General features: G+C 42.4%; 2 protein-coding genes across 6 annotated transcripts in view; one reads left to right on the top strand and one right to left on the bottom strand.

Annotated features, from left to right (window-relative positions):
- Positions 1-7933, top strand: part of creb5b (cAMP responsive element binding protein 5b) — a 37749-nt gene extending 29816 nt beyond the window's left edge. For 2 of the 5 annotated variants that reach the window (XM_085473609.1, XM_085473606.1), the window contains exons 8-11: positions 2071-2400; positions 3651-3878; positions 4092-4200; positions 5120-7933. In XM_085473609.1, the coding sequence (XP_085329735.1) occupies positions 2071-2400; positions 3651-3878; positions 4092-4200; positions 5120-5274 (822 nt within the window). In that variant the 3' untranslated portion in view covers positions 5275-7933. Of the gene's footprint in view, positions 1-2070; positions 2401-3650; positions 3879-4091; positions 4201-4449 lie in introns of all 5 variants that reach the window. The other 3 variants (XM_085473608.1, XM_085473607.1, XM_085473610.1) reach the window with 3 other exon arrangements.
- A 1014-nt stretch (positions 7934-8947) lies between these two features.
- cpvl (carboxypeptidase vitellogenic like) lies at positions 8948-14793 on the bottom strand. The gene is made up of 13 exons (XM_085473605.1): positions 14667-14793; positions 14326-14504; positions 14098-14225; positions 12962-13076; positions 12825-12883; positions 12609-12688; positions 12441-12507; positions 12121-12243; positions 11362-11493; positions 11154-11252; positions 10893-11066; positions 9926-10108; positions 8948-9829 (listed from the first exon to the last, which is right to left on the bottom strand). Exons 1-13 carry the CDS (start codon positions 14669-14671, stop codon positions 9731-9733), a joined length of 1443 nt encoding a protein of 480 aa, XP_085329731.1. The 5' UTR covers positions 14672-14793; the 3' UTR covers positions 8948-9730.
- Between the last annotated feature and the right edge of the window lie 1632 nt (positions 14794-16425).

Below are 16425 nucleotides of genomic sequence, written 5' to 3'. Positions count from 1 at the left end.
GACCTTGATTGGTTTTCTCTTGCACAAAAGGCGTGGGTCTCACCTCTCTGGTTCATACTGATCGACTGCAGGCTGCAGGGAAGGTGCTCAGTGAGAGCTGTCAAACTCAGAATTCATCCTGTGATGTACAGAAGATGTCCTTGTCAACACTGGTGACTATGATTGATCTGTAAGCACTTTAAATCCCTTTTCTGTTTCAGCTGCATGTCAATTAGCTGTCGTGTTTTAAGATGTTATTTCCAGATAGCTACCCTTTGCAGATTGTAACTATTTGTAGTGTTTGTAGTTTATATTGCCAGTGTGTGAATGGGTGAATGACTGAATGTAGTGTAAAGTGCTTTGGGGTCCTATGGACTAGAAAAGCGCTATACAAATGCAGGCCATTTACCATTTTACCATTTATAGTGTGTTAAAGAAAGTCAGAGACTTCTCAGTGCATCAGTAAGACTCAGTGTGACTATGATGCCGCTGACAGCTGCAGGCTTGAAGACACTCGCTGTGTGTAGACTGTGGTATTTTAACCCATGTCTCTCTGGTCACAAAAAGGAAGGGTTGTGGCCCCTGAGAACAATTCTTAGAGGTTTTGGTGAAGGCCGTTAGTGGGGTTAGGGTGTGATTATATTGGTTTACGATGTGTTATCTATGACATTAGAAGTGTAGAAGTTTAAAATAACATTCATAGTGAGGTACAACAGATAAAATCTCGCGCTTCCAGAAAAGTACCTGCTTCAAAGTGTCAGGCATACCTTTCTGTGACAAACAGAAACTATAGTCAACTAAAACTGGCTCGACAAGGTCATAAATTCACTGTGCCGGTTTCATGTGCAATTCTCTGCATCCCACACTGTCCGTAGAAAAGACAACTAACTCCAAACGCGCGCACACACACACACACACACACACACACACACACACACACACACACACACACACACACATATAATCTGTAAATATGGTAAAACACAGTCACTTTTTTTGTTCCCAATCTTCTAAAATGATTTATTGGACTGTGCTGCCTTACTACTTGTAAAAAGCTTTCCACTCATAGACAGTGTGAGCGGGAAGTGAAGGGATGGTGTTGTGCTCTGCTTATGTCCTAGCATTGTGATCCAGACCAGCTGGATGCCATTCCCTATGGGAATCATGAATGTGAAGGTTGTTAAAAGATATGGAGCCTTGGACTTACTGACAGCAGCTGGGAGAAGGGGGAAGGGAGCAGAGAGGAAAAAGAGAATACTGGGAAAGGGAAAAGAAAACGTTGTGGAATTCACAACAGTAGCCTTAGACACAATGTCTTTCTTTTCATTTTTGCTGCTAACTTTTTACTAAACATGTCTCAGGAGATCAACTGTAAAAGGAATAATTAATTTCCATGTATTTTAGTGTTAGTGTTTTAGTGTAAAAAGGTTCTTCATTAAATAAGGTTTTGCAACCTGTTAAAAGCTATTAAACTGTAAATATGTCATGCATTTTTTATTTATGTCTAGGTTTGTGCTGGGTTTTTGCGCTTGCGGTCATCTTTATGCGGTGCCCAGAAAAACACACTCTAGTGGAGAGGTGTATTTGGTAAACATGAGGAACACAAGTGCACTTTTAGTGTGCTTCTCTCTGGTTCTCATCTCAGACTGCTCAGAGACACCGTCTCAGTCAGTGCTAAGTAGACCACACAGTTAAAGCAACAAACCTGTTGCTGGGTCAACAGTAAGGGAGCGTTCTGAGGTCTCACACCTTACCGGCGATCTCATCTCACCAGCAGAAATGCACAAACAAACACACGTGCTCCATAAGAGAGAGAGAGAGGGGCTGTTGTGAATATGAAGAGCAGGGACCGGTGGGATGCAGTCATGAAAGGTAAAGAGCAAGAATGACAGGACTGAAGGAGAGATGAAGGACAGCCTAAGTGGCTTTGACTTGTCCTGCTGACATGTGGATTTATGAAGCCATTTGTCACGTCGTAGTCTGCGCTTAATCATCACACTGATGGAGGCGAATATGTACAAACATAATGACGAAATACTCCCAGAGATTTATATTAAATGTTGTCTTTGGTGTCCACTTTGTCTCCTTTAGAGGCTAAAGGCTGCACTTTCACACCACCCCGGTGCCATCGCAAACGGCAACATGAACTCCATGGGCCACATGATGGAGATGATGTCATCACGGCAGGACCAAGGCGCTCACCATCACATGCACTCGCACTCGCATCCGCACCAGCACCTGCAAGCCCCTCCGCACGCATACCAGCACCACGGACACCACCACCACAACCAGGGCCACGCTCAGGGTGGACACCATCACCCGCAGGGACACAATCCCCATCACAACTCCCACAACCCCCATCTTCATCCTGGGCACCCACATCAGACATCACCGCACCCTCCGATGCACTCTGCTTCACAGGTAAGCAAATCGTCTCCCCGAGAGAGCTGAGAAGCTTTTAGGCAGCCCAAAGGCAAAGCCACAAGTTCAATAACACATTAACTACACTGCATATTAAAATCACTCACACAGCTAGAAGTCAGCGTGTATGCAGCATGACTAAAACAAGCCAGTCCTTTGGAAGGCTTTTGAGTAGTTTTGAAGTCAGCTATTAGTGGTTTAGTATAGAAGCATGGCTAAAATGATGCTTAGAATTCACAGCGAGTGAGTGGATGAACGCATTTTCCCTTGCTGCATCCTTAATAGCGAGTTTCCTGGCACCCGGCGCAAAAGTATTTTTTCCTTTTTGTTTGGTCAGCTACAGGTCAGTGTTGGATGCCTGCCATGGAGAGAAGGGGTCACGAAGAGTTCAGAAACGGTTACAAAAGGATGTTCAGGACTGTCTTTTGAAAACTTTGCTCCACTGCACCAACCACTTGCAATTATGTAGTCACAGCATGCTTCAAGCGCAGAAGAAGTTTTACAAACCAGAGGAACAGATAGCCTTGGCTTATAGTTCTGGGACGTCTTATCTGTGAATATACCTGTTTCAGTATTAACTGACAGTATTGCTCACGGCATTAAAAAAAGAGGCATTTTGTCCTTGCGTTCTTTGAAGCCTTTTTGCAGCACAGAGTGCCACATCATGAAGTGCATTTCACTATATGTTTTAAATGTACCATTAAAGCTTTAAAACAACATTGTCTGTGTGTGCAGCCGCCATTAAAGTGGCGTGCATTTTCCATGCTTCTCATAAAAATGTAATGTTTTGAAGACTGAAAACACTTGACCTAGCCAAGTATATGTCAAGATTTGTCAGTGCATAGAAATGGGCCTTTTGACTGCGTCTGGTGGTGTTAGTCTGAGTGGAAGTGGGCGTTGGAAAACTGCCTCCTGACACCTCTTTAACAAGGTGGGCAAGCTAGTGAATCAGCCCAGTCAGTTAGTCAGTCATTCACTCCTGACACCCACAGCCCAGCTTCTTAAGGCACGCGGTACAAGCAGATGTTGTTTTTGGGGAAGTTGCCAGACATAAAATACCTGCAGGAAGTAATGTATATATTGTTGTTTAGAGGCAGGAGGCTCTGAGGCAGCATAGCGGCTGCAGCAGACAGCTGACTGGCTACTTTCCAGCTGTGTCAGGATGCTTACATATGTGGTCGGATCGTGGCAGGCAGGCGCTGCCCCATCGGGGACGTCAGTAATGTTAATGCCATTTTCCCGTGATTCAGATGTCACCTGCAACCCAGCAGATGCAGCCCACGCAGACGATGCAGTCTCCGCCACCCAGTGGTGGACGGCGCAGACGAGTAGTGGACGAGGACCCGGATGAACGTCGGCGAAAGTTTCTGGAGCGAAACAGAGCGGCTGCAACAAGATGCAGACAGAAGCGAAAAGTTTGGGTGATGTCATTAGAGAAGAAGGCAGAGGAGCTCACACAGACCAACATGCAGCTTCAGGTAAAAACCAAAAAAATCAAAAAACACCTTTAGAGCCTCTAAATCTATGTACAGTAACAACTGCAACTCAGGGCCATCACCATGGATTTTGATTTGTTTATATTGGGTAATATGACCTGGGTATTTTACTGTTTGTTTTTAGGTAGTTAAGGATGGAGAGTTGCCAAGAAATGTTGATTCGCTGAAATCTGAAAATATTTTTCTTTTTCTCAGAATGAAGTCACAATGCTAAAGAACGAGGTGACACAGCTCAAGCAGCTTCTCCTCACACACAAGGACTGTCCCATCACCACTATGCAGAAAGAGTCCCAAGGTTACCTCAGTGAGTAGCTTAAACATAAACACACTCACACACCTTTAACTGTGTGCCTTAGCTCTGCGGTGGAAAGGAATAAACCCTACAGACACAAGTCTGATGGACACACAGTAACTGGCAAGGCTTTTCGTTCCAGTGTGCTGGTATCCAGCTCCCACGCTCGCTGCAGGACTCTTCCTTTGACATATGGGTGTTGCACACTCTGGTAGCTGGCTGTCTGAATCCCTTTTGAGACTTATTTTTTCCATCTCACAGCAGCTCTGTGCACAGAAGCAGCCGAGCCTCAACGTGAGAAAGACATCACAGTCTGCACGTTGACATCACAGCCCTAATGGATGCCTGGGATCTCACTGATTTTTGGACTGTGCTTCAGCTCAGCCGTACATGACATCAGAGCCCCACCCTTTGATACGGATTCGAGTGACATTTCCATGTAATTAGGATAAGTCACCTCCCTGTGCAGCTTTAGGAAAATAAGGCTCACGTCCCCCCTTGGCTGAATGGCTCTTTTGTACAAGAGAAAGCCAACTCCCAGCCTGGGCTGGAATGACTTTCATCGATGAGTCTAACTGGTGTAAAGATGTCACCTACAATGTGTCCAAAATCCATCAGGCGTATTTACGGAGTGGAATGATTCACGTTTCCATTTTTGTGTTATCCATTATCGTCTATTTTGAGATGGAGGATGAGACATTTGGTGTAACCTTAGGTTGTCACATGTTTGAAATAAATGCTCTTCTGCTAATAAAGATTTTTTTTGTAATATAATGAGAGATCCTGTGTTTATTTTGCTAGATTTTACCATTATGCATACTTTATGTATCCCTGTGTGCAGCTCCTCGGTTCTATCTTTTGTACTTGCACTCACACATGCGTGCTTTACGCATCACTTCTATCTTCAGTGATGTCTCTGCTTTCTCCTCAGGTCCAGAGAGCAGTCCTGCAGGCAGTCCAGCTCCAGTGTGCTCCCAGCAGCAGGTCATCCAGCACAACACCATCACCACCTCCACTACGACTGTAGGGGGCAGCAGTGTGCACGGGCAGACCAACCACTGCACAGACATTAACCCCATCCACTAGGGACAAAGGAGACCGTAACCTCGGCTGCAGCCACGAATCCCCCCCCCCCCCCCCCCCCCCACCACCACCACCACCCATGCTTTTTGAGGGTCGCCAGCTGCACGTGCTGCTCCTCATTCTCCATCAAGAAAAACCTCAAAGGCCTGTGAGGCTGTTCTTTATACAGTAGCTACAGTATCTATTTTTATAGACCAATCCTATTAACGCATAAAACTTTTATGTTTTTTGGCGCGTTTTTTTAATTCTGCTTTTTTTGTGCTTAGTGGAAAGACATTTTTGTTAATCTCATGCACCATTTCAGTGACTTTTTCTGTTTTGTAATGGTACAAAATTGATCACGATGCTCATAAAACCAGAGGACAGAGACGCGTGCCTCAGACTGTCATCTCTTAAAAAACAAAAATACAGGTCTTACATCTCTATGTGCCCAGTGGACTGAATAAAGAGTGACCGTAAGCTGCGTAAGCTTGCAGCAATGTGGAAGACACTGAAAAATCTGAAAAACTGAGGGGGACGTCGCTGCGTTTTATTTGTTGTTTAAAGTCAGACTTTGAACACGGATGTCTTGAAGACAGGAATATGCAAGCAGGTGAAATGACCCTTTTTCTTTTTTTCCAAGAAACATATATGACTGTTAACAATCTTCCCTGTCGGCAGTATTCTTTAAAAACAAGCAAACAAACAAAAAAAGCTTTATAATATACGGCGTGACAGTGAAAATACCATATGCTCAGATGGAAGCAATACATCACAGTGTTGATCATCTTTTTTCTACTGTACGCCCACATTAATGATCAGAATGGCCAAGGACATTTGATGCTGTTGCAGCGACAGAACTGTACACTGTGATACCAGTGAGGCAGCTCAGCAGCGGAGATCAGCGTCCTCCGCTCTCCAGGACCAACTGAAGCTTTTTAATCGTTGAGGCCTCTTGTTGTGTGTGTGTGTGTGTGTGTGTGTGTGTGTGTGTGTGTTTTGTGCATTCAGACCAAAATGAAATAACATTTGATTGAGTGTGTGCACAGTCTGGCATGTGAATATTGTTATATATATATTTGTGTTTTGTCCCTCTTTCCTGCTGCAGAACAAAGTTCGACTTGTATTAAGAAAGAAAAGTATGTGAGAAAATATATATCTGTTTATCTTTTTTTTTCTCTTTTTCTTTTCCACCACCACAACTTGCAATTCCTGAAGAAGAGCAGCTCGTGTTTGTGCTTTCCAAGATATCACAATGTGCCTGAATCTTCCTTAAAAAGCTTTTCTGGCTTATTATATTTAATAGCTTCGTTTTAATCACCATAATTATCTCTGCTTTTTCTTTTGTTTTTCTATGAATTTTTGTTATGGGCTTTCTTACAGATGTCTGTTACACCTAAGGCCAAATCTCCTGAGTTTCTTACAGGCGACCTTTTCTACATCCATCTCCTTTAGGCTGCAGCGCCTCTTTATTTCCACTTCCATATGACCAGGAATGTCAGTTCATGAGCATGATGACCACAATGCACTGTGTTTTTACAGTAGGACGGATGAAATACTTTCCACGCACAGGTGGAGCAATCGCAGAGCTGTCTATGCACTTTGTCCTCTGTTATGACGGAGGGTAGAATAGCCATATTAAGGTCAGAGGTAATTCTCAGTGATCCCCCCCCCCCTCCCCCCAAAAAGCCCTCCTCCCTGTCTTCACACACCAGCGACAACCTGTAACTATGTTTGGCTTTATAGAGAAAATATGCCTGGCTTGTTTCACATGCCCATAAAAAGAATAATGGAACCTGGAGCTTGCACTGCCAGGCATGATTAAGGACCTGATAGCGTTGAATTTGTTCTTTCCCGTTTAATTGAAAAATATCTTTCCCCATAACGGACCACATGGTGGTTTTTGTGAAGGCATTTGATGTATTCATGTTGTTTCTTACCCTTAAAATCTGTGCGTGCTGTTTAGTGTGTGTGTGTGAGATGATTATTGAGTGACGAGTCTTAGAAAATCCTTTGTAAAAGGGCTTTGTTGCACCGACCCTCTGAACTGAAGCTTGCCTTAATTTTGGCTGTTTGTAAAACCCTGTTTAGATCAGACCATTCCAAATTAACCTCATGCATGTGAAAATATGTTTATGACCTCATCGCGCTTTCAACTGGAATTATTAGGAGTTTTCATTTCTGATAGTGGATCCATGTTCATAATAAAAATGCATTTGTTACTATATAGGTATACAAAAAAAAGGAGCTATGGAAGTACAGCGTGAGTGTGTCTGTGTGTGAGAGAGAACAATTCCTACATATTAATGATGTTGTAATTGTATTATTTTAAGTCTAAAAGTATAAATATTGTACATAATATTAATTTCTATAATCCTGTACATGTAATGCAACCACCTTTCTTTTAGAAGGGAGAATAAACGTGTGGTACGTTTGTAAATAATGTTTGCACTTGTTGCCTTTTGCTGTACGTCGAGGCTCACCCCAGCGCTTAAGTACATTGTTGATATGTAACAAACGGATGGGATCCATTCCTGCCTGCATATCCTTGTACATTTTTTTGTTTGTTTCTTTTGGTCCGTAATTACATTGTCTCCATTTTATTTTGCATTTGTACAGATGTTAAAGTATCACTGCAGTTACATTACGGTATGAAAATAAAGCACTTGTTCTGTAACATTCATTCGCGCGACATGATGTCATTGTTTCTGAAACCCAGGAAAGTAATATTTCAATCAAAGGATCAACAGCATTTGCTGATGCTTGTCCTTGAAAAATGACTGCTCATTAAATAGTAAGATGCTTTAAAGGTTTAGAATGCTCATTAATTATTGAACTGTCTAGACAGCTTGATAGATGCCCGATGAAATAACATGGCAGTTAACTTCAGTACACAAACATCTTTGTTGAATCCTGTCAAAATGCCAAATCACTGCCGATGCAGAGAGACAATTAAATCTTAGCCACAACAATGAAACAAATAAGCAATAAAAATAAACATTGTTGTGTAAGAAATTCATTTCCGGCTGCTACTGTGGACACATGCGGAGGGACCTCTTTAAGTAATGAAGAGGACTTTTTCAGGACCTTACTTCGGATGATCAAGAGCTCCAGTGATTTCATTTTCAAAGTGCATTTAATGACTGACAGCAGTTTGGGGAGGCAATGATCTATGCCAGTTAGCAGCCAAGCAGAGACTTGTCTTTGGAGTATCATGACCCCTGGTGTACAACTTATTCACTTTCCCAAACAATACTTTCACATCGAGCAATGTTTTCAAATCCCACCTCAATTGGTTCACTTCTCAGTTTAGTTCCAGACCCACAGGGTTTTGCTCGCTCATTTCTTCTACTGAAGTTATATTTCTTTTCCATAGTTTCGTTTTAGTTTTCAGGGACTGGAAGCTATCCCAGTGACCAGTCACACCTTGGACAAGTTTCCACTCTATCGCAGGGTCATCACGCAGAGTTGAGAGTTGAATCCAGGTCCTTCTTCCTGTGAGGTGACAGTACAAACCACTGTTCCACAAACAGCAACACTAACCAGATCTGACTCCACTTCCTCTCCAAGATAAAGTGTGCACCACCATCATTTTTGGCTTTTCCCCGTCTCTCATCTACTGGGAGGTAGACCACAATATAACACAATGATAAAAACACTTAATGGCCTCAAGCAAAAGGTTGTAAGTAACACAATGTGATGTTTTAAAAAAGAAACATCTTTATTTCAAGTAATTTCAACACTTAAGGCTTTACAGTCCCTTCTGACTGTGACAGACATTCAAACACAAAACACAAACTTTAAAAAGAATTGGATATATTGAAGAAAAAGGTTCTTTAATACAAATCAAACTTGTGTTAGAAAAAAATAATTCCACCTTTAGTGACTGAAAACAAAGCATGCATTCATAACTGGTAGCAGTTGGACCAGAAACACCTCCAAGCTTTATTCAATCACTTTGCATATAATAACCTTTTATCTTAGTGTAAGTGCCACAGGAAGGTACAAAGAACTGCTTAGAACCTTTTGCTTTAATACATGAAATCATTTAAAAATTGTATGAACCGTTTTAAAAGTTCTTTTAAAAGAAATCTTGATATGAGTGAAATGTGTTTTGGCTGCATTGAATTTCGTCTCCGAAGCGTGCACTGATTTCACACAACATTCATTAACTCATACTGACCCGAGAAAACAAACAAACATGAACCCCTAAAATTTAAGACGTTAACCTGATTTATCAGTTTTACGATTTCTGTTTGCAACAATCCAGATATCGCATCCAAGCTAAGAGTGTGCATCAGAGAGCACACGCTTAGAAGAAATGTATCCTCTGGTTTTTAAAAAGTTCTGCAAAAAAATGATGAAAACAAAAACTTGATTTAAGTTAGCTGTGACAATCAGTCTTAAATCAACGCTCTGTGCTCGATGTGCTCTCTAAAGTGAAGGTGCTTGAACATTTGCACTTCTCCACCCGTGCTTTTCATTTCCAGCCCTGAGTTGACAAGAATCTGTCAATCATGTCAAAGGACCTCTGCGGTTGGTCGTAAGGCAGAATGTGCCCTCCTCCTCGTATGATGACCTGCATGAAGAGACAGACAGCGGATAACGGTAAACCTCAATAACGCCGAGAGATTTAAGATCATGCATTTGGCCTTTTATTTCACAATCCGCTCACCTGATAAAACTCTCCAACTTGCCGAACATAACCCGCCACCTCCGTGTCAGTGGGCTGAACCTTCCAGTGGAAGCGAGGGGCTTTTTTGTACTCGGCAGCCCCGGTCCAGTTCACAGTGGGCAGGAACCTCTCAGTCAGTGGAGCAGCCACAATCACATCTAGCTGACCACTATACATCAAGACCTGGATAAATACATTCAACTTGTATCAGTTAACTGACTCCATAGATTCACACACACACACAGCAACTGTTGTTTTTGATATCAGACTGAATCCTCGTCACCCGGAGACGTGCTCTGCTCTTCTTCAGAAACAACCTCTCAGCGGCTCTTTCCTGGAAGTGTTGCATTCCTCCACCTTTCTCTTTAAAATACCCCAGAGTTTTCACTTCTCTTTTCTCTCCCCCTCCCTTTCACTGCGCTTTGAATCTTCATCAAGCTTTCCTGACTCAGTTCTGGAGACTGCGAGTCATCTCGTCATCCAGTATTGTGCTCCATCGACGGTCACGCCTAGTGTCATCTGTAGAAGTCATCCCCCTAAGCACTTTTTGCACTCACGCAGCGCTGACACCTCTGTGCTTCACACCAACCAGGGGATGAACAAATTTATCTTGATCTCATTGACCGAAGAATGCGCTTCCAGTTTTCATCAGGCTTCTTTTTGTGCTCCTACAGTCTTCTGTAAGGTTTTCCTTTTGGACCCCATCCATAGAAGATGATGTAACGAAGTTCAACAGTGTCTGAGTTGGGCTTTTTTTTTTTAAGATTGTTTCCTGTTAAGACTTGAGAACGATGCCCAGTTCACTTGTCAATAAATAAATAAAGTGATAAAAGTAAAACATTTGTCTCACACTCTAAATATAAAACATCATGAGCAAAATCCTGATTTTTTTCTCCCCCTTCACATTTTCCCCTTGTGCGTTTTAGATTAAAAAAATAAATAAAATGGATGACCCTGCAGTTTTTACCCTGTAGTTGTCCATCAGCACCCCCAGCCATGGTTTGATGGTCTTCATGACATCCTGCAGGAGGTGCTTCTCCACCTCAGAGCCATCGTGGAACGTCAGGTTGCCCACGTGGATGGCACGTCGCACTTCAGGCAGGGTCACAAACTGGGAGAAGTAGTCCTGATCCTCAGGCTCCTGAGGAACACAAAGGAAATTTGTGAGTTCTTTAAGCTGTTAAAAAGCAACAGTTTACAAAAAAGAACTTCAAGGAACTCCGAGTACCTGACATATCAAGTAGTTGAAGTAGTTGGTACAACCTGTTGCATTTTGGAAGAAGGAGGGATAAGGATCTACATCGCCATTCAGCAAACGATCAAAGACCTGAAGTCAGACGATTGAAATTGAAATGAAAAAGGCATCCATGACAGGTGTGCCTTCAACAATTAGAAAATACTGCAAATGTAGATGACGAACAACATCAACTCATTACCTCAAAAGCCTCCACCCACTTCTCCTGCTGGATGAGCTTAACTCCATGGTCTGTCTGCTGGTCAACGTATTGCTTTTGGAGTTCATCTATCATTCCCGTTTGGTACAGGAACTCACCGTAGCCACCCAGCATCTGATGTAGAAGAACAGTAAACTGTCACTATACTGTCACCTTTCTGCATCAGCATATAGGAGCAGATGGCATCAAACATGAGCAAAGTGGAGGACGAACGTACAGTGTGGACAATGAAAGCAAAAGACACAGCAGCCTGTGTTTCAATGAAGACACACATTTAGACCATATGAGGGAAAAAATGTGTAAGTCAATGAGTCTTGTTCATGAAACAGATGCTTTATTAAACTCTTTCTAAGCCAACTCTAGACTTTATCCAGGAGATTTTCCTGCCGGTTACGTAGGGATATGGCAGTTTAGGTCACACATAAGTCCAAGCCTTTAGAAAACTCTTTTTGTTCTGCCACACCTCGCTCACCGCAGCAGCACCAAACCTTCTCTACCATCGTCACGATCAGGTCTTCTAAAGAGTTTGCTTTTCTGTTGGCCGTTTTCCGACTGCACCGTGAGTTGCGATGGCATTGTGCAACTACAAAATTGCAACACAGCTGCTTAAGTTCTAAATGTCATTCCTGCCTGAGCAAGTTTTATGATTAAGCATGTCTTATGAATCAAACATTAGCACTTTCAGGAACAATCTTAGGACAGAGTTTACGTCTAAATAATAAAATTCTTCTACATACGCACCAGCTCTGGATCACAGAGTCCATCGCCAATAGCCATCCCCTTGAAGTTGATTTTCACCTTGGCAGTAGGGTTGTTTTTATGAATGTAGTAAGAAACGGCAGGAACATACTTCCCTGCATATGACTGCAAAGAGAATGTATTGCATGGTGAGGAGGCCATCTTAACAAAATAAGACATTAAAATTTCATTATATTTTGCAAAAAGTATTAATTGGTTAGCATGGTAAGCATATATCTGCTAGCCCTGTAATCATGTTGCTCTGTTTAAATAGCTACTCGTGTCATACTGCTCTGTGAAGTGTGGAAAAATTATTTTCTGACCTCTCCAGTTGCGTAGAACTCATTGGACTGATATTCAGGAAAGATCTGGAAGAACTGTGTCAAAGCACTTATAAAAGAAAAGAGGAGAATAAGAAAAAGAGTTAGTAACGATCATTACTGTGAAGATAAATGAAATGACTACATGCAAATTAGATGGTCATATTTTACTTGTACAAATCTCTGCCAACATCATCCTGGTCCTGAGCGAAACCTCTGTCATCTTCAGTGAAGCTGAAACCTGTTCCAACCTAGAGAGAGAGGAGAAAAAAGAAAACAAAAAATCCCAACACTTCCTCAATGTTTCAAAAGCACCAAGTGAAAATGACATTTTAAGTAATACTGCTTTTTTTTTTTTTAATGTGATGATAAATCAGAAATACATACTGGATTATCAATGTACAAAACTGAATATCTGGCTGTCCAGGCATAATCCCTCGGACCGACTGCAAAGACAGAGGATATAAACTTTATAAGAAGGTTTAAACAACCTGGGAGTCTTGCTGCTGCAAATCAGTTCTTACCCGTCATGTTCTTGTACACCACATACGGCCCATGTTCCACAAAGAGACCGAACATGGACGTGCCACCAGGCCCACCTTGCAGCCAGAGCAGGACTGGAGCTTTCTCCTGGTTTGCCTATCAGTCACATCAGAGCAAGCACAAAGTTTAAGAAACTAGCGCCACCTAGTGGACTTTTACCGCCATACAGTTGTTTAAAATTATGATTTTGGAATCTGCAGTGTTTAGAAATGGCCCCAAAAGACCTTCCTAACTTGTGTAAATCAATAATTCTCCTTCCACCGAGTTGCTTGGACTTTCCCCATTGTTCTGAGCATTGGTCTGATAGGTAGTGTCAAACTTTTTCCTATTTATGTTGAGACAGTGAACCTACCACTTGTCATCAATCAACCAGAAGTTAATAGGCCTTGTCAAGTTAAAAGACATTGTAGAACCTTCAGCGCTACTTTTTAAAAGATTTAAGTGAATGAATAGATTTGAACCTCTATGTATACTTTTGACCCAATTCCTGTTTTTTACGTAATTATAGATGTGTGTTGCACAATCATTCCACCCTAGAGAAAAAACAGTGCAAAAAAATCATGTTCATAGTGACCCTAACATTCATGCTCATTTTTAATGTGATTTAAACTCCTGATCACAGTTGTATATGTATTCTGGTCCAACAGGGGTAAAAGGAAGTTGTTTAGAACCTTTCCAGATTCTTTTTTTCCCTGGAGGCTTTTTAGTAAAAAACATTCAGTAAGATTCAAACTTTACTTGCTGTCATTAAATGCGTCAATCTCCACTGCTCTGGAGCATTTTCATAAATAAAATTAAAAAACAAAACAAAACACTCAGTTAATGATTAAAAGACATAATAAAAAAGGCACAAGTGTAAGTTAAAAAGTAAAACAAGCTCTCTTCCTGTAAGGATTTTTGCTTTAAAAATCAGCAAAGGAAAACCTGGGTATTCCTGGTTGCAGCTGACTAAATATCACAACTTCACAGAGGGACTAAAGATAAAGTTGACTTCTGAAAACCCCACACAGATTTGATCCTAAAATCTCTCCGTCCTCTCAGTGATTTCCTGTCACACTGCACAAATAAGAGTACTGTAAATTTGGGAAGCCCCTGTGGTAAAAGAAGTTAGGCCTACCATGGAAGCAGGGAAGAACCAAAAGAAGAGGTTGCTGTTGTATTTTTTGTTGACTGTGAGGTATCCAGCATAACTCTTGACTGACTTATTGCCTCCTGGCAGGTCTCCCACCAGACTCAGTTTCCTGGCTGGAAGAACGAGATATCGCCACATTGTGGATGTGCAACACAAAAAGCACGAAGCCAATCTATAGTACTTTACTTCGTAGTAACACAAATACAAGTTTACCTTCATCTATAGCGCCCTTCTCCAGATAAGGAGTGAGAAAGAGAGGGGCACCGGGGTCGACTCCGTTCAGGCCGCTGACGCGGGGAGATTTTCGGCAGAAAAACGACGAGCAGCCCCCGAAGGCGGCGGAGTGCAGACAGGCCCACAGTAAGAGGACACCCAGAGTTTCTCTCAGCAGCCTGCCAATATATGTAACGTAGATATCACAATGCGGGCCTGGCCAACGATGTGTGAACCTCAAGCACCCCCAAGACACTCAGATTTCAAAACAGTGCGACCACAGCGAGGCTGCACGCCCCTGACTGCGAGCATGAACTTATCGTCATTCTTTCAAAACTCACCTCATTGTCGCAAACACCGGCAGCAGCACAGACTTCACCTTCTAACACAGGCGAAGGCAGGTGGAGTAACAAATCCGGTCTCACTGTGATTTTAGTCACATGATCGGCTCTGTGCCGGTCACATGAGATACTGGATCACGTGGTCGTTGTTGTTTAATCAGCCCTCAGTCGTGCCTAGCAGGAGACGCCATTCGACTGTGGCTTTAATGGCCACATGTGTCATTACACCAACGTCCCTAGACAGACCTTAACAGTATAATACAAACTACACCATGCAGCACCAACGCTGGCATGTTTTCTGTTAGTCTCCTGGTTGTAAATTGCAGACAGCAGTTCCTAACTTTTTTTTTTTTTTAAAAAAAAGCACTAACTGACACTTTTAAACATACAGAAAATACCCTGATAACGACTGTGTTTAGTCTGTTCCTTCCCATTCCCTACAAGGCCACCAGGGTTGGCTGGAAGACTGTTTACTTAGCCTGGCAGGGCGAAGGACACTGTCTCAGCTGAACTATGGACACGCACACACATACATATACTGATACTGATAAGCACTCACCGACGCATCACCCTCCCTACCCCGGATCCAACACCACCTCCAACGCTTACCTCCCCTCTGATGTGGACATCGGGTCAGTTGGAGGCGCAGTCGAAAGATTGCAGCGGTCCCAGATCAGATGTACACACTGGAACTGTCTGTGTTTATTGTGCTATGGTGTGTTGATATCTGTGCATTCCTGTATTATCCTTTTGTGTTACACATTTCAATGTTTTTTTTCCTCGCTACCTAGCCTGACCTGTCTCCCCAATGTGATGTTTGTGTATTGTATGTACGGTCGGCAAGGTCTGTCATCTCGGTTGTGGGCAAAAGACCTGCAACTGACAAATAAAGGCTATCTCATCTCATCTCCTCTCATAATTTGTTCACAAAGTTTCAAAGTAAGACAGTTTTCAGTAGCTGTTTTGGTAATACTTTATCCACTGCTCAAAATAAAATGTAATTAGTTCTTTAAGTGACTACAGAGTAGATCCAATAACACAAAGTCAGTAAAACTTCAGGGATTTTACTCTGTCCAGTACACATAGCATAAACCACTGTGGTTAAGTGACAACAGCTGCACTGGAGAAGCAACAACTCCCAGAAAGGGAATGGTTTTGCAGGTAGTGTCCCAATCCCTCCTGATTTTTTTTTTTCTGTCAAGCTCTGGCAGATCTCCTCCTGGTCCTCCTCAAACAAAGGAGCAGTTAACAGTCCTGCTGTTGAAGCTGATGGTTCTGTACAGCACTCGTGTAACAGCTCGTGTCCTGGTTTCTCCTCAGGACTGTCGAGACTGCACTGAGAGACACAGCAAACCTTCTGGTGATGGCACATATGGATGTGTCATCCTGGAGGCGCTGGGCTACCCGTGCAACCTGAATGTGCTGCAGGCAACATTTCATGCTGACAAGGACACTGACAAAAAGAAAAACCGGGCACTCTCCAGGATATCTGCTGTCACTTTTACTTGGATAAGAGCAGATGAAATAATGGTTTATGTTTACTAAGTTAGTTGTATACCTAAAATTTATTTTATGCTGTAATATATAATATACTTAATTTTTTTGAGCACTGTATATTTAGCCTTTGCCAAGGAGGTGTTTTAACCTTCACATAGAAAAATAGCAATGCACTGGCCAGCTGGAAAAAGGTGAAGTGGAAACTAATTATCTGGTGTTTCTGGTGAACACAGATGCAAGTAATAAATCTTTGAATGAGCCT

This window comes from Copadichromis virginalis, linkage group LG11 (assembly GCF_057382275.1).
Source record: "Copadichromis virginalis isolate Kocher_CV1m ecotype Utaka linkage group LG11, C_Virginalis_male_GT1.1, whole genome shotgun sequence".
NCBI lineage: Eukaryota > Metazoa > Chordata > Actinopteri > Cichliformes > Cichlidae > Copadichromis > Copadichromis virginalis.
The sequence above is the reverse complement of the archived record's forward strand: the minus strand, read 5'-3'. Positions and strand labels throughout refer to the sequence as shown.